At 47.3% G+C, this 18261-nt stretch overlaps 1 protein-coding gene across 1 annotated transcript; it reads right to left on the bottom strand.

Annotated features, from left to right (window-relative positions):
- Positions 1 to 542: 542 nt before the first annotated feature.
- Positions 543 to 17585, bottom strand: LOC127604227 (uncharacterized). The gene is made up of 2 exons (XM_052071254.1): positions 16665 to 17585; positions 543 to 767 (listed from the first exon to the last, which is right to left on the bottom strand). The coding sequence occupies exons 1-2, from the start codon at positions 17472 to 17474 to the stop codon at positions 591 to 593; spliced, it is 987 nt and encodes a 328-aa protein (XP_051927214.1). The 5' UTR covers positions 17475 to 17585; the 3' UTR covers positions 543 to 590.
- Positions 17586 to 18261: the final 676 nt, after the last annotated feature.

The following is an 18261-nucleotide window of genomic DNA, read 5'->3' as shown; positions in this document are numbered from 1 at the left end:
TTATATGGACGCAGAACAGTGTAACCTTCCACACAAAATAGTTCCAAACAAGTAACAATCGTGTCAGTGGCATACATCGTATACCTGTATGATACAGAGAGAGAGAGAGAAGAACAGATAACTTTGGTCTTCTCAGTGGAGCAATCGGGCAACTTTTTAAAAGTTTCCATTCATAAACTCTTTAAGTGTCTCGTGCTGCCGTGGCTGGCAAAACAGACATGGGCGTGGACTTCTGCAGCGCGCTTGTTGTTCTGGTGTATTTATAGAGCAACGTAACATCCGCTTTAATCTTGCGAGATAAATTTTAATCCCGTTAAAATTCATTTAAATTAATGCCAATAAAAACACGCTAAACTCACAGCTCTAATATATATATATATATATATATATATATATATATATATATATATATATATATATATATATATATATATATATATATATATATATATATATATATATATATATATATATATATATATATATATATATATATATATATATATATATATATATATATATATATATATATATATAAATCCTCGTCTCACCCCTTGGGTGGTGTTCGTCCCTCATTCAGCTCGGGTCCTCTACCAGAGGCCAGGAAGCTTGAGGGTTCTGCGCAGTATCCTTGCTGTTCCCAGCACTGCACATTTCTGGACTGAGATGTCCGATGTTGTTCCCGGGATCTGTTGCAACCACTCATCTAGTTTGGGGGTCACTGCCCCGAGTGCTCCGACCACCACAGGCACGACTGTCACCTTTACCTTCCAGACTCTCTCCAACTCTTCTCTGAGCCCTTGGTATTTCTCGAGTTTCTCGTGTTCCTTCTTTCTGATGTTTCCATCACTTGGGACCGCTACATCCACCACAACGGCTTTCCTCTGTCCTTTATCTATGATCACGATATCTGGTTGGTTCGCCATTACCATCTTGTCAGTCTGGATCTGGAAGTCCCACAGGATCTTCGCTCTGTTTGTATCTACCCCGGTCAAGGATGACGCCTCGTACTGATGTCCAAAACGTTTAATCGTGGAACACCGTGAAAACTAAAACACATTTCCAACAACAATCAAAATTACAATATCTTGAACAGGACATTAAATAAATAACACAAAATGACATACCGTGTGCACCTTGGTAAACCGAAAGTAGATCAAGTTACGGTAAATCACGTAGATCACACGGTATCGTCTCTCTGACTCTCTCTGTCTCTCTCTCTCTCCCGTTGTCTTCTCGATCTTTCTCTCATTCCTCGCTATCCACGGCACTTGACCCGGAAGTGATTTTTAACAAACATTCCAAATAACATATTCAGAGGATTTAAGGAAAAAACAAATATGAAAGTTCTCATAGAAATACGAAATACTTTTGCAAAACAACAAGGCTAAAATAAATTATATTTTTGTTGTCATGGCAACCAACAACTCAGTCTTGGCGCCAGTTACACTCCCACCAAATTAATGTTGGAGTAACATTTGTAAATGAAAAATTACTTTACACCCTTGAAAATAATCAACAGTAATTTCACCCTGATGTGTCCTTAAACGAGACAAATTTAATGTCATTCAAACAAACAATGGAATTTACATATTCCAAAAAATTGACCTATTCTAGATTGAATATTTGACACCTTAACTTACAGCATCTGATGCTTTCTCCCTGGTTGCCTTTTTCCTTCTACATTTAAAGGTTTTGTGGTTTTATTTCTCTTGGCTAGCCGTTGGATGTGAGCAATGACATTAACTGCTGTTGCCCATTTTGAAATCCGTGACGGAAGCTCTTGAATGTCAAATTGCCTTACAGCATCTGTCTTTAACACTTGTACAATCCTCACCTCCGGATCTCCCACCAGTAGCTCAGGTGTCACTTCGTTTATGGCTATATCTCTCTCCCATAAAAACCTTGGACCGGTGAGCCAATTTGAGTTGATGTCACCTGCCACGTTCAGGCTTCTGGAGGCATGGTCTGTAGGGTTGTCTCCTGTGTCGACGTAGTACCACCGCTTTGCATCCCTGTTTTCACGAATTCTCTGGACCCGATTTGCAACAAAGACATGGAATCGTTTAGCGTCATTGTTAATATACCCTAGAACCACTCGAGAGTCTGTCCAAAAATACTCTTCATCTATTTTGACTTCCAACTCCTCCCGTAACATCTTGCTCACGACTGCTGAGGTTACTGCTGCGCTTAGCTCCAGCCTTGGTATGGTGAGTATTTTGGTTGGAGCCACTCTCGCTTTGCTAATGACAAAGGAGCAGTTCACCTCCTCTTTGCTTAACAACCTGATGTAGCTACACTGACCATACCATTGGCTGCTAGCGTCAGAAAAGTGGTGAAGCTCAACTCTCTGTACCTTGCCAAACGTGTCCGGTATAAAACATCTCGCAATGTTGATTTGATCAAGGTTCTCCAAATCCTCTAGCCAAATCTCCCACCTTAACTTTAAGTCCGTAGGTAGTAGATCGTCCCATCCTGTACCTCTCTGACACATCTCTTGTAGTATCCTCTTTCCTTCAAGGATGAATAGAGCTAAAAATCCGAGAGGATCGTATAAAGAGGCTACAACAGAAAGAATCCCTCTTCGTGTGGTGGGTCTTTTATCTTATCAAGTGACACCTTGAAGGAGAAACTGTCACTTTCGATCTTCCATCTTACCCCAAGCGCTCTTTGCCCTGGTAAGTCGTCAGGCCTGAAATCAACATTCTTCACGTCCACAGCACATTTTGCTACATTGATTGAATCTATCACTTCTCGGTTATTGGAAAATTTGTGGAGGTGTAGGTTTCCTCTTGCACACAGAGCTTGAGCCTTTTTCACAAGCTCTTTCGCTTCAGCTACCAACTCTACGCTTATGAGTCTGTCATCAACATTGAATTTTTTCCGAATGAAACTAGCTGCATTGGGGAACTGTTTCTCATTAAGGTTGGCAAGGCATTTCATGGCATAATTGACAGCCAGGGGAAGATGATGCTCCGAATAAATGCACCTTCATACGGTATTCTGTGGGTTGTGAATCTCAACCTGTATTGTTTTGTGTTTTTTTGTTATTTTAAAGTGTCCTTGGGTGTCTTGAAAGGCGCTTATAAATAAAATGTATTATTATTATTATTATAAGTCTCCACATTTTTTCTACATCACACATAATTGCAACAGGGTGTTTCCTGAAACGACATAGTACAGCTGTGAGGCCATTTGTAAGGTCAGGTCCTGTTAACAGATGGTTGTTCAGTGAGGTGCCTTTGTACTTTGCAGAACAGTTAAAGACCACACGGCTCTTGTTCGGTTTCCGGGGGTGGTAAATAATAATAATAATAATACATTTTATTTGAAAGCGCTTTTCATCTCACTCAAAGACACTTTACAAGAGCATAAAAACACAGGATAAAAATGTGCATTTAAAACAAGCATACATAATTTGAACAAAAGAAAAATTGGTAAAAAAGATTAAAAGGTATTAAAAGCATAGCGGAACAGGTGAGTTTTTAGGGATGATTTGAAGGATTGGAGGTCAGTACAGTTGCGGATGTGTTGTGGTAGAGCGTTCCAGAGGGTGGGGGCGGCGACAGAGAAGGCTCGGTCCCTCCAGGTTTTGAGCTTGGTCACGGGGATGGCGAGGAGGTTTGTGTTTGAGGAGCGGAGATTGCGGGAAGGAGTGTATTGGTAAAGAAGGTCGGAAAGATAGGAGGGTGCCTGATTGTGAAGGGCTTTATAGGTGAGTATGAGCAGTTTAAATTGAATACGCTGGGGAACAGGGAGCCAGTGGAGGTTTTTAAGGACGGGGGTGATGTGATCACGAGTGTGGGTGTGGGTGAGTAGGCGGGCGGTGGCATTCTGGATGTACTGTAGTTTATTGAGGAGTTTGGAGGTTGTACCATAGAGAATGCTATTGCAGTAGTCAAGGCGGGAGGTGATGAAGTAGTGGATGAGGGTTTGAGCAGCGTTGAAAGAAAGTGATGGGCGGAGACGAGCAATGTTTTTGAGGTGGAAGAAAGCAGTTTTGGTGATTTGGGTGATGTGTTGATCGAAAGAGAGGTTATTATCAAAAAGGACACCGAGGTTGCGACAGTGAGAGGAGGGGGGCAGGGTGAAGTTATCTATAGTGAGGGTAAAGTTGGTGGTTGTTTGGGTGAGGGACCAAGGACCGATTATAAGCAGTTGAGATTTAGTACAGTTAAGAGTGAGAAAGTTTCTCTGCAACCAGGATTTGACATCTGAGAGACAGTTAGACAGGGTGGAGTGGGTTGTTGGGGTAAATGATTTGGTGGATATGTACAATTGGACATCATCAGCGTAGCAGTGGAACTGGAGACCATGATGACGTATGATTTGGCCGAGGGGTAAAAGATAGAGAATGAAGAGAAGTGGACCAAGCACAGAACCCTGGGGGACACCTTGGGACAGTGGGGCAGTGTAGGAAGAGCAGTTGTTTATGTGTATGAATTGTTTCCTGTCTGTGAGATAAGAGTGCAGCCAGGTAAGGACTTTGTCGGTGATGTTTAGGGATTGTAGGCGAGAGAGTAGGATGGAATGGTTGATGGTGTCAAAGGCAGCTGTAAGGTCAAGAAGGATGAGGATGGAGAGTAGGCCGGAGTCAGAGGCGAGGAGGAGGTCATTGGTGATTTTAAGGAGGGCTGTTTCAGTGCTGTGTTGTGTGCGGAATCCAGATTGAAATTGTTCAAAAAGCTGGTTGTTGTTTAGGTAGGTTTTGATTTGAGATGTGACGGCACGTTCTATGACTTTGGACAGAAAGGGAAGGTTGGAGATGGGTCGAAAGTTGCTCATGATGTCAGGGTTGAGTCCGGGTTTTTTGATGATGGGGGTTACGGCAGCCAGTTTGAGTGAGGAGGTGGTACACACCTTGATGAGGGATAAACCAAAGATTGCCGAGTTCTGGTTGGCTGTCTACTTTCTCTGCATCACCATCTTTAATGATGCCCTCCATAAACTTCAGATAGTCACCTTGGAACTTGTGATCTCTGTCTAACTTCCTTTTCAGTTGTTTCAGTCGTGCCAAAGACAGCACCTTATTGTTTGGGAGGTGAGGTCGTGCTTTGAAAGGAAGTGGCATTTCGAGGTGGCCGTGTTCATTTTGTTGGAAGCCTCCTTTTAATATTTGCAGAAAGAGAATGTCATCTTGAGATATGCTTTTTTCACCTGCTTTTGTGTCTGCAAAATCAGACTCAAGGGCTTTAATGACGGCTGATGGTGTTACGGGTGGTAACTCTTTGACAACGTCCAGTCACATCGCCTGCATTTACGCATTGTGCTACTCCTCCCACAATACTCCAGCCGAGATCGGTTTTGACAGCGTAAGGCTCGTAGTCACCTCCAGTAATGACCGCTCTTGGAATCAAGGCTCGGGAGCAGTCATAGCCAATCAATAATCCAACGCCACAATCCATTGGTGGGGGTATCTCTTGAGTTATATTAACAAGATGTTTCCATGAAGTGGCTGTTTTGCGGGTAGGAATATGTGTCCGGTCAAGAGGAATGAAGTCTCTTGTGTAGGCCGGAGGTAGGTCAATTGAAATATTTGAGGAAAATCCTCTTACTTTAAGTCCACAAACTCTTTCGCTTTTTATCACTGAGTTCTTTCCCATCATCGTGTAGAGTTTCAGTTTAACTGGGTCCATGTCTACCTTAAGCTTTGCGCACAATTCTTGATCAACAAACGTGTTGGCTACTTTGTGTGTCCAACAGCGCATAAGCTAGGGCCTCTGTCTCAGGTGCGTTAGGTGCTGAGATCCAGACGGGCACAATCATTGATGTACTCACAACATCACTTCCCTTGACACAACAAGATAGTGAGGATGTGACTTCTTCAGTGGTGTTCTGTGCTGAGGCTGTCTCCGTTGGAGAACGATCTTCATGTGACTCTTTCGGCATACTCCACACATGGCTCTATTTCTACATGCCTTAGAATTGTGACCCCTTCTCAGGCATGCAAAACATAGCTTATTTTCATAGATGTATTATCTCTTTTCCTCTGAAGACATTTTCATAAGCTTCTTACATTTATGTAGAGAGTGTTCTTCTCCACAGCATATACATATGCCTGGATTTTCGCCATCTCGTAAATTGTTCTCATTGGGGTCTTGATCGGCTGTAGAGGTTTGCGGATCTGGGATCCTCACCTTTGTAGCAAATGTGTTTGCTTTTGATTGCCTACCTCCCTTTACTGTCATCTCAGTAGATTGTCTTAATGCGTATAGAGACGACACTGGATTGCAAGCTATGCGTGCCTCTTTAGATATAAATGTTGCAAAGTTATGGAAACTTGGATAGTCTTTACCCTCATCTAGCTGTTCTGTGACATGACGGTTCCACCTGGATGTCACCCAATCTGGTAGTTTCACCAGCATTTTCTGGTTCTCCTCACAGTCATTCAAAACTTGCAGGCCCTTTATGTAAGGCATAGCATTGCTACAAGTTTGGAGGAAATCGCTGAATTCTCTCAATTTGAAATATTCCCTCCCACCAATCTTAGGCCATCCGTTGAGTTTTTCTCTGAAAGCCCTCTGTACAATGAAGGAACTACCATATCTGGTGTTGAGTCGATCCCATGCTTGCTGAAAGGCTTCTTCGTCTCTTCTATAAAAACTGCCTTCAAGAGAAGATTTTGCCTCCCCTGCTATGTACTTTTGTAAATAAAACAACCTATCTGCAGGGTTTGAGCATCGCTTCTCTATCAGAGCTTTGAAGCTTGTACTCACTCTATAAAGTTCAGAGGATCACCTGAGAATACTGTAGGCTCTGGGTTTGGAAGGCGACTGAGTGCTAATGATTCCTGTAATGTCTGAACCAAGGTTGTCTCATTTTGTACAGTTTGCTGTTCGTGACGTGGGGCATGGTGAGAAGAAGGAAATGCAACATTCTCTTTGGTGTGTACGGGGCTGCTCGTCCCATTCCTTTCCTTAATTTCCTCTTCCTCATATACACCTAACTGTGCCTTAATTACTTCCATGTCTCTCTGATTTTCAAGTTTTTTCAACTGCTGACGTTGAGCTTCAATAGCCTCTTCCATGTTAATCTCAGCTTCCTTCGCAGACAGAAGAGCAGCCATTTCGGCCCGCTTAACCGAAATGCTTGGTGATTCGGACGGGTGCCCGGAAGGCTTGGCACTGGGTGCTGTAACTATGGAGGCTGTGGAACCATATATGGATCTGGCATATTCATTATCTAGCAGCATGTGTAATTTTGCGTTTTCTGCCACAGCATCAAAATCATCTTCATCTTCTGTTAGACTGATTCTCATTACTTGCAGTAAGTCTGCTGTTGCCGCTACACATGCATCAACTTTTCGCCGTAATTCTTGACTTGGTGTTGTCTGGCTTCGGACACTGTCGTATATTTCTTTTATCTCACCCTCAAGCTTCTCAACTTCATCCATCATATCGTACATGTCTTGCTCAGGGCACCATTGTTTTAACTTTCTTCGGGTTTCTCTAACATGACTTTTCCATTTCACATACGTAAGTTACATTCAACTTGCCTTCCTTTTGAATGAACTCTTTCTCTTTTAGTTCCTGCATTTTAGGTGTCAAATGTCTTAAACGAGAGGATTTTCTTATTTTTGCCTCAGCCTCCCTTTCCACATTTTCATGCTCTTGCATCTTATCACACTGACTGTCGCTATTTTGAGACATTCTTGGAGCTTTCAAAGTTCAGAACCTGAGTTTTACAGAGCAATAATAACAATGATGCGCTTGTCAAACATTCAACAGATATTTTCACACATTCAAGAACTCACATTCACTAGTTCTGATTTATGATCATCTTTGCCTATGTTCTATCCATCTACTTTGTGAGCTACTGGAAGCTGTATAGGCCTTTGCCAACTCTGGTTAATGTCCACCGAAACCTTTAGCTGCTACAGGATGAGACGCACCGTCGCGCGTTGAAGTCTTGCCTTACTGCCGGTTGAGGAGCGACGATGCATGCTGAGGCCTGTAGCTTGCTGCGGGTTGAGTGCGACGACGTTCGAAGTAGCTCGTGGATAGCTGTGTGGCACGCGGGTCGAGTGCGACGACGCTCGATGTAGCTCGTAGCTTGCTATGTGATGTGTGCCGAAGCCGATAGCTTGCCGTGGGGGAAGCACCTGCGCGCTGAAGCCTCCAGAAGGATGGATGAGGACACGTTTTCACTGTATCTACCCCGGTCAAGGATGACGCCTCGTACTGATGTCCAAAACGTTTAATCGTGGAACACCGTGAAAACTAAAACACATTTCGAACAACAATCAAAATTACAATATCTTGAACAGGACATTAAATAAATAACATTTTGACCTTGGGGTTTCCAGTCCATACTCCGCACAGATGTTTCGGTAGACTATGCCAGCCACCTGGTTATGGCGTTCCATGTCGGCTTTCCCTGCCAGCATCTTACACCCTGCAGTTATGTGTTGGATCGTCTCAGGTGCCTCTTTGCACAACCTACACCTTAGGTCTTGTCTGGTGTGGTATATCTGGGCCTCAATGGCTCTGGTGCTCAGGGCCTGCTCCTGAGCAGCCATTCCCCAATAGTTTATGGCACATAGATGGGCATATGCGTCTCATTCGGTAATAAGGGATCATCTTATATTTGTACTCGCGGGAGCATTAGACAGCACAGATTGTATGGACAGCACAGATTAAATTGAATTTTATCATTTGTATATCCAAGTTACACAAACTCCAAATTGCCTCCATGTAGTCTTAAGTGCACAGCAATATCACCTCTACCGGGATGATATTTCAAACAAGATATGAAACTTGATTGTTTTCTTGTATTTAATCATTAATTGTTTTCATGTTTGTTTTACAGGTGGGGGTTTGTGACACATGCTGGCATTGATGGGAATTCCAGGCTAATAACGTACCTCAACTGCAGCACAGACAACACAGCTTTGACAGTGTTGAAATATTTTGTCCAAGCCACCTGCCTGTATGGGTTACCCTCCAGAGTAAGATCCGACCATGGTGGTGAAAACACTGGTTGCTCTTTTAATGAACCTACTGCAGGGACAAGACACCAAAATTATTTCCAGCTCCAGCCAACACCCCCTCACAATTTACTCACACCTCCCATGGCCTGATTATCTACCAACAGTGGCCCTTTTTGGATTATCATTTTGGCATAGGAACTTTCCTTTCCTATCCTAACCGAGTGAGATGAGCCGGTAGCACCTGGAGCAAAGATCGTCTAAATTTTAATAATGCTTAGGAAAGGTTCTGACCATCCTTTATGAAAGGAAAGGAGATATATTATGCAGCAGGAATATTTAAAGGGGAAGTCGTTTTTTATTTTTAATGCCTTTACAATCATACATTCTATGCACATACACTGGTCTAAACATGGTATTCTGATTAATTTTACCTTTGTGGAATATGAATTATGCAGAAAATCTCACTTGTTTTTATCCAAATCAGGGGGCTAACATTTTGTACTTGCTATTGACCGAACAGTACATCACAGTTTCTGGGGGGGCAAAATTTCTGGTTCTGTCACAGTCCACCGGAAGCTTTCACATCGCACAGGTGTAACTTGGGCCGATCACAAGTGCTACTTAACTTTGTTAAACTAAATGAAGAGATGCCTCCGTGCAATACTCAGAGTAAGATGACGTTGTGTAAAGGAAGTGGCATGATATATAGAAGTTAATGGAGTGCTGTGTCTGTCTCCTAAATACAATAAGGACTTTTTACATGGCTTTTCAATTTTTATTGCTTCTTTCAGACACCACCCGAGGGTGGGTGAGACGAGGATTTTTTTTTATATTTTAATATATATAGTCCCTGATTGACTGTTGTCTTCTTGAGATACAGCACAAACATTGCTGATTACTTCAGCGTTCATCCTTTCCCTATGGAATGCAATGTTAACGGAGTGGTGGCTTGCTGACATGGTGATGCACTGCAGTTCCAAAACAACAATGGCGGAGCCACCCGGGTTTGCAGCAGAAAAAAAAAACACAAGCAGCCAACACCTGGCCAAAAAGATGTTTGTGAGAAATATATCAACAATAAAGTCACCGATGCAAAAGCACGGAGACTATGTTTATATGCAGACGTACTATATGCTCATGCATGCTTGACATTTTCAATGGTCAATTTCAACACCAGGTTGGTCATATTTTTCTTACAAAGAAAACACCTTTATTTCAGCCTTGTAACAGGACTGTACTGTGTTATGGCTGCTTCATCATCGCCGTCGTGAGTCGTTATGAGTACAAATATTTTTATTTGTTGATATTTCTCTCTTAATATACTGTATGATGCATTTTAACTGTGTTTGATCATTTAAAAAGTGTGTTAAAACACCGTAAAAACATTTTTTTTAAACGTTCTGGAAATGATTTTATAACTTGCATAAGGTGTGTAAATTGAAGGAAACAACTGTAACATTGTTCATCTATTTTCTATATTGCTCATGAGAGTCACAGGTGACCTGGATCCTATCCCAGCTCAATCCCGATGATAGGCATGATAAACCCTGGACTGGTCGCCTCTCTATTGCAGGGCACTTATCGACAAACATCCATTGACACCTAAGGATTTGTTTTTAGTTTTCAATTAACCCAAAAAGTGTGGTTTTGGAATGCAGGAGGAAGCCAGAGTACTAGCATAAAATCCCAACAAACATGGAGAGTGCATGCAAACTTCTGGAGGCCCAAGCTCGGATTCTAACAACCGACCTCAGGACTGTTAAGTGACCACAACATATTATATATAATTTTACTTTGACCTTAATGAGTAACTTTTTTATTCAGTTCACATACTGTAAATACTTTTTAAAAAATGTATAATTTTCAAAGGAATGAAAAAGTTACTCAAGTTTTTTGTTTTTGTTTTTTTTGTTTTTTTTTTTTAGGTTACCACTATCCGCTGTTGCAGCATGATCTAATGGTTACTTTAGGCCAGTGGTCCTCAACTAGAAATGCTGTAGGTCCACTTTTGTTTTTTTTAATAAGACCAAGGTCCGATTCCATGCACGGGAATCATGGGTAGCAGGGCTATATGCCCATTTAGTATGGTAAAGCCAAGCTTATACAAACGTTCTGCCCGAAGCGATAACGGATCGCTCCGTGCAGAACAAGGAAGTAAAGGGTTGGATCCCCGGAAAGCAGACAACGAAAAAATCTTGTCAAACAAAAAGTGTCTTTAATGACAAAAAACAGAAAGAGCCCGACAGGGAAAAACGGTAACAAAAAACGCTGATCAAATAAGGACCAGGAGTAACAAAGAAGAAAAAAACAACTGAAAACGCTCGCGGAAAACAAAACACGAGGAGGGCCTGAATTGGCGAAAATACGATAAGTACAGATCTTAGAGTCTAAACGCGAAATCACAAGAGTATCGGCCGTAAGGCAAGAAGGCAACGAGTCAATAACGAATAGCGAAATAGAGCACGAGAGAATATGGTACGGCGTGGAATTCTCCGGCAGAGAATGAGCTGCCAGAGCCACTTGATAAAGGCCTGATAATCACCCTCGAATTAAGAACAGGTGTGCAGTAGGCAGAGGGAAAAACCCGCCACCTGCTGGCAGTCACGGAACGTGACAGTACCCCCCCCCCCTCAACGGACGCCTCCCGGCGGATCCCCCGGTTTGGATGGATGAGAGGTGTGGAAGTCGCGCAGAAGGGACGGATCAAGGATCCAGGAGCGAGGCACCCATTGCCGCTCCTCCGGCCCGTAGCCCTCCCAGTCGACCAGGTACTGGAAACCCCTGCCCCTGCGCCGAGAGTCCAGGATGGCACGCACTGTGTACACTGGACCACCATCGACCACCCGCGGAGGTGGAGGCGGCGTGGGAGAAGGAGCCAAGTCACTGGAAGACACGGGTTTGATTAGGGAGACGTGGAAGACGGGGTGAACCTTCATGGTGGGTGGCAGCCGGAGCCTGACTGCAGCTGGACTGATGACGGGCTCGACCTCGAATGGTCCAGTGAATCGGGGTCCCAGCTTCGCCGACGTGCCGGCCAGGCGAAGATCCCTCATAGCCAGCCACACCCTTTGTCCCACCACATAGGAGGGCGCCGACGACGATCTGCGATCTGCCGGTTCCGGGTCGCAGTGCGGCCCGGGCCTCTCTCCACATGTGATGGGCCCGCTTAAGGTGGTGCTGAACGGAAGGGACCTCCACCTGCCCTTCCTGTGATGGAAACAGTGGCGGCTGGTAGCCGTAAGCTGTCATGAACGGTGATCGGCCGGTTGCGGAGGAGACGAGGGTGTTGTGTGCATACTCCACCCATGGTAAGTGGTCGACCCATGATGCGGGATGGTGGAGGCACACACAGCGGAGGGCCGCCCCCAGATCCTGGTTGGCGCGCTCCGCCTGTCCGTTGGACTGGGGGTGGTAGCCGGAGGTCAGGCTGGCAGTAGCTCCGAGGGACCGGCAGAACCGCTTCCAGACGCGAGACACAAACTGGGGCCCACGATCCGACACAATGTCAGTAGGAATGCCGTGGAGGCGGAAAACGTGTTTAACCAGGAGGTCGGCGGTCTCCAGCGCCGACGGCAACCTGGACAAGGGCACAAAATGAGCCGCTTTGGAGAAGCGGTCCACGATCGTGAGCACGACCGTTCGACCCCGGGAGGGGGGAAGGCCCGTAATGAAGTCCAAAGCGATGTGGGACCAAGGACGAGGCGGAATGGGCAACGGTTGGAGCAATCCTGCCGGAGGTTGATTGGAAGACTTGCCGCATGCGCAGGAGGTGCAGGCCTTGACGAACTCCGTCACGTCGCTCCGGAGCTCCGGCCACCAGAACCGCTGGGCGACGAGTTGCACCGTCCGGTTCACCCCTGGATGACATGCCACCTTGGACCCATGACCCCACTGCAGGACTTCAGACCGCAGGGGCGGAGGCACGAACAGCCTCCCCGCTGGACACCCCGCCGGTACCTGAACCCCCTCCAGGGCAGTCTGGATACGTTGCTCAATCTCCCATTGGACGACCCCCACGATGCACTTAACCGGGAGGATGGTTTCCGGGGGCCGATCCCCTCCCGTGGGGTCGTGGAGACGGGTGAGAATGAAATTGAACCTGGTGAGGAACAAGGCCCACCGGGCCTGACGGGAGTTTAGTCTTTTTGCGGTTCGGAGGTAAGCGAGGTTCTTATGGTCAGTGTAGACCGTGAACTGTTCCTTTGCCCCCTCGAGCCAGTGTCTCCACTCTTGCAAGGCGGAGACAACAGCCAACAGCTCACGGTTGCCCACGTCCTAATTGGCTTCGGCCGCTGTGAGTCGACGGGAGAAGAAGGCGCAGGGGTGCAGCTTCTGGTCGACCGGAGAGCGTTGGGACAGCACCGCCCCCACCCCTGAATCCGAGGCGTCCACCTCTACAATAAAGGGAAGATCGGGGTCAGGATGTTGAAGTACGGGGGGACTGGTAAACGCCACCTTTAAGTTTCCGAATGCAGCATCCGCGGTAGGGTCCCACTTAAATGGGGTCTTAATAGAAGTAAGGCGGGTTAAGGGAAGCGCCTTTTGACTATAACCGCGGATAAACCGTCTATTGAAATTTGCAAACCGCAAAAAGCGCTGCAGTTCCTTGCGGTTAGTAGGAACCGGCCAGTCTTTGACTGCCTCGGTCTTAATGGGGTCTGCTCGCAACCTACCCCGTTCAATAATAAACCCCAGGAAGGAGATGACGGGGACATGGAATTCACACTTTTCTGCCTTGACGAAGAGCCGGTTTTCTAATAGACGCTGTAGCACCAGCCTAACATGTTGTTGGTGCTCTTGTAATGACCGGGAGAAAATCAAAATATCGTCCAGATAAACGAAACAGAAAGTGTTTATCATGTCCCTTAAAACGTCGTTGATGAGGTTTTGGAATACGGCAGGAGCGTTAGTAAGCCCGAAAGGCATCACCAAATACTCGAAATGGCCCAGAGGGGTCTTAAAAGCGGTCTTCCATTCGTCACCCTCTCTGATACGGACCAAGTGGTAAGCGCTGCGCAAATCTAGTTTTGAGAAGACTGTGGCGGATTGCAGTGGGGCAAAGGCGGAATCCAACAAAGGTAGTGGGTATCTATTCTTTATGGTTATGTCGTTTAACCCACGGTAGTCGACGCAGGGTCGCAGGGTTTTGTCCTTTTTACCCACGAAGAAAAAACCCGCCCCTAACGGTGAACGTGATGGTCTAATGAGACCTGCAGCAAGCGAGCTGTTGATATACTCCGTCAACGCCTCGCGCTCAGGCTGGGACACCTGATACAGCCGCGAGGTCGGCAACGGAGCGCTCGGCAGCAGGTCTATAGCGCAATCGTAGGGGCGGTGTGGGGGCAAAGAACGCACGCGATCCTCGCTGAAGACCTCCTTGAGGTCCCGATAGCAATCCGGCACTCCGTCAAGGCAGATCTCCTCGGGGGGTGTGACACGATCGTACCCCCCGACGGCTGACTGTAAGCAGTGTTGATAACAGTATGGGCTCCAACTATCTATGGCTGGGCGCGCCCAGGAAATTACGGGGTTGTGTACCTTGAGCCAGGGTAAACCGAGGATGATAGGAGCGTTACGGGACCGCATTACGAGGAAGCGACGGTGCTCGACATGGTTACCGGAAAGTTGGAGCTTCAATGGCTCTGTTCTATGTGTAACGACCGCCAGGAGACGCCCATCGAGATCACGAACCCGCTTCCTATCGATTAGTTCCTCCAGAAAACAACCCAGTTCAGATGCGAGATCAGTGTCCATCAGGCAGTCATCCGCCCCTGAGTCTACCAGGGCCCGAACCCGCCTCGACCGGGACCCACCAAATATCTCCCCATCGAGCTCCAGTCTGTTGGGGTGTCCCGGTCGCATGTCGATACGGTTAGACTCGGGGGGTGACGCGCGGCATCGTGACTCACAGTACTCGGGGTGGGCTTGAGATGACGATCCTGGATAGCTGGTAGTGGCGTGAGGAGATGGTGGGACGCTGTCATTCGTCGCCCGATCGCGGAGACGACGACTTCTTCCCTCCACACCAACGTCTTTACCTCCCAGTTGCATCGGTTTCTCCGTGGGTGCTGTCTCCCGGACTCGGGAGTGGTCACCGAGCCTTGCAGGCCTGAGTACTCCACGCTGTTCCTCACGGTGCGCAGTGCGTCGGAACGGAAACCGATCTCCTCCACGCTCCCGGCTTCGCTCCCTCAGGCGATTGTCCATGAGGAGGGCGAGGTCGATCAGCTCCTCCAGGTCGGTGCTGTGGTCGCGGGTAGCCAGCTCGTCCTTGAGTTGCGTGTTCAGGCCACGGCGAAACAGTCCGCACAGTGCTCGATCGGCGTATCCGCTTTGTGCTGCCAGAATCCGGAACTCGATGGAGTAGTCCGCGACCGATCGTTCTCCCTGGTGGAGGGCGAGTAGCCGACCCTCTGCCTCTCGGCCCCGCACGGGATGGTGGAACACCCGGCGAAATGCTGTCACGAACTCAGGGAACGACGATCGGAGATTCGGCTTGGCGTCGCTGGTCGCAATCGCCCATGACGCCGCCGGACCTGTCAACAAACTCATCACATAGGCCACTTTGGCGGCATCATTAGCGTAGGCAGACGGCTGTTGGTCGAATATGAGTGAGCACTGGTGAAGGAAGTGACCACACTGCCCATGCTCACCCCCGTAACGAGGGGGGTGTGGAAGCGATGGCTCCCTCGACATAGTGGTATGTGAGGGGGGCGCTTCTGGGGTGGTTGGACGGGCCCCAGAGGGTGGGGGTCTCCGTTCCTCCACCCGCACTAAACGAGGTTCGAATTCGTCGAACCGATGAGCCAGCATGGAGACCGAGCCTCGGAGTTACGAAATGGCTTGGCCCTGCTGACTCATCCGTTGCTCTTGTCGGGTAAGAGCGGACAATATTTTCTCGATATCTGCGGGATCCATGGTGGCCGGAGAATTCTGTCACGTTCTGCCCGAAGCGATAACGGATCGCTCCGTGCAGAACAAGGAAGTAAAGGGTTGGACCCCCGGAAAGCAGACAACGAAAAAATCTTGTCAAACAAAAAGTGTCTTTAATGACAAAAAACATAAAGAGCCCGACAGGGAAAAACGGTAACAAAAAACGCTGATCAAATAAGGACCAGGAGTAACAAAGAAGAAAAAACCAACTGAAAACGCTCGCGGAAAACAAAACACGAGGAGGGCCTGAATTGGCGAAAATACGATAAGTACAAATCTTAGAGTCTAAACGCGAAATCACAAGAGTATCGGCCGTAAGGCAAGAAGGCAACGAGTCAATAACGAATAGCAAAATAGAGCACGAGAGAATATGGCACGGCGTGGAATTCTCCGGCAGAGAATGAGCTGCCAGAGCCACTTGATAAAGGCCTGATAATCACCCTCGAATTAAGAACAGGTGTGCATTAGGCAGAGGGAAAAACCCGCCACCTGCTGGCAGTCACGGAACGTGACAGTTAGTATCTAGGTAGTGTGTGCAAGTGCTTGCCAACAGAATTTTTATAAAAAAATAAAATCCTCATCTCACCCCTCGGGTGGTGTCCGTCCCTCATTCAGCTCGGGTCCTCTACCAGAGGCCAGGAAGCTTGAGGGTTCTGCGCAGTATCCGTGCTGTTCCCAGCACTGCACATTTCTGGACTGAGATGTCCGACGTTGTTCCCGGGATCTGTTGCAACCACTCATCTAGTTTGGGGGTCACTGCCCCGAGTGCTCCGACCACCACAGGCACGACTGTCACCTTTACCTTCCAGGCTCTCTCCAGCTCCTCTCTGAGCCCTTGGTATTTCTCGAGTTTCTCATGTTCCTTCTTCCTGATGTTTCCATCACTTGGGACCGCTACATCCACTACAACGGCTTTCCTCTGCCCTTTATCTATGATCACGATATCTGGTTGGTTCGCCATTACCATCTTGTCAGTCTGGATCTGGAAGTCCCACAGGATCTTCGCTCTGTCATTCTCCACCACCTTCGGAGGTGTTTCCCATTTTGACCTTGGGGTTTCCAGTCCATACTCCGCACAGATGTTTCGGTAGACTATGCCAGCCACCTGGTTATGGCGTTCCATGTAGGCTTTCCCTGCCAGCATCTTACACCCTGCAGTTATGTGTTGGATTGTCTCAGGTGCCTCTTTGCACAACCTACACCTTGGGTCTTGTCTGGCGTGGTATATCTGGGCCTCGATGGCTCTGGTGCTCAAGGCCTGCTCCTGAGCAGCCAGGATGAGTGCCTCTGTGCTGTCCTTCAGGCCAGCCCTCTCTAGCCACTGATAGGACTTCTTTAGATCAGCCACTTCAGTTATGGTCCGGTGGTACATCCGGTGTAGGGGCTTGTCCTCCCATGATGGTCCCTCTTCCAGCGCCTCATCTTCTGTTCCCCATTGTCTGAGACATTCTCTGAGTACGTCATCCGTTTGAGCCTTCTCCTTGATGTATTCATGGAGCTTGGATGTTTCATCCTGGACAGTGGCTCTCACACTCACTAGTCCCCGGCCTCCTTCCTTTCGGCTTGCGTACAGTCTCAGGGTGCTGGATTTGGGATGGAACCCTCCATGCATAGTTAGGAGCTTTCGGGTCTTAACGTCCGTGGTCTGAATCTCTTCCTTTGGCCACCTTATTATTCCTGCAGGGTATCTGATCACTGGCAGGGCATAGCTGTTTATTGCCCGGGTCTTATTCTTGCCATTGAGCTGGCTTCTTAGGACTTGCCTCACTCGCTGGAGGTATTTGGCCGTAGCCGCTTTTCTTGTTGCCAGTTCGAGGTTGCCATTGGCTTGTGGTATACCAAGGTACTTGTAGCTGTCCTCAATGTCTGTTATTGTTCCTTCAGGGAGTGAGACCCCTTCAGTGTGGACTACCCTTCCTCTCTTAGTCACCATCCGACTACATTTCTCAAGCCCGAATGACATCCCGATGTCGCTGCTGTAGATCCTGGTTGTGTGGATCAGGGAATCTATGTCCCTTTCGCTCTTAGCATACAGCTTTATGTCATCCATGTAGAGGAGGTGACTGATTGTAGCTCCATTTCTGAGGCGGTATCCATAGCCTGTCTTGGTGATTACTTGGCTTAGGGGGTTCAGTCCTATGCAGAACAGCAGTGGGGAGAGTGCATCACCTTGGTATATGCCACATTTGATGGACACTTGGGTAAGTGGCTTGCCATTGGCTTCAAGTGTGGTTTTCCACATCCTCATCGAGTTCGCAACGAAGGCTCTTAGGGTCCTGTTCACCTTATACAACTCCAAGCATTCAGTGATCCATGTATGTGGCATCGAGTCATAGGCTTTCTTGTAATCAATCCAAGCTGTGCACAGGTTGGTACGTCGGGACCTGCAGTCTTGTGCG

Source organism: Hippocampus zosterae, chromosome 7 (assembly GCF_025434085.1).
Source record: "Hippocampus zosterae strain Florida chromosome 7, ASM2543408v3, whole genome shotgun sequence".
NCBI classification, from domain to species: Eukaryota; Metazoa; Chordata; class Actinopteri; order Syngnathiformes; family Syngnathidae; genus Hippocampus; species Hippocampus zosterae.
Note: the sequence above shows the minus strand (reverse complement) of the source record. Positions and strands in the feature narration are given on the sequence as shown.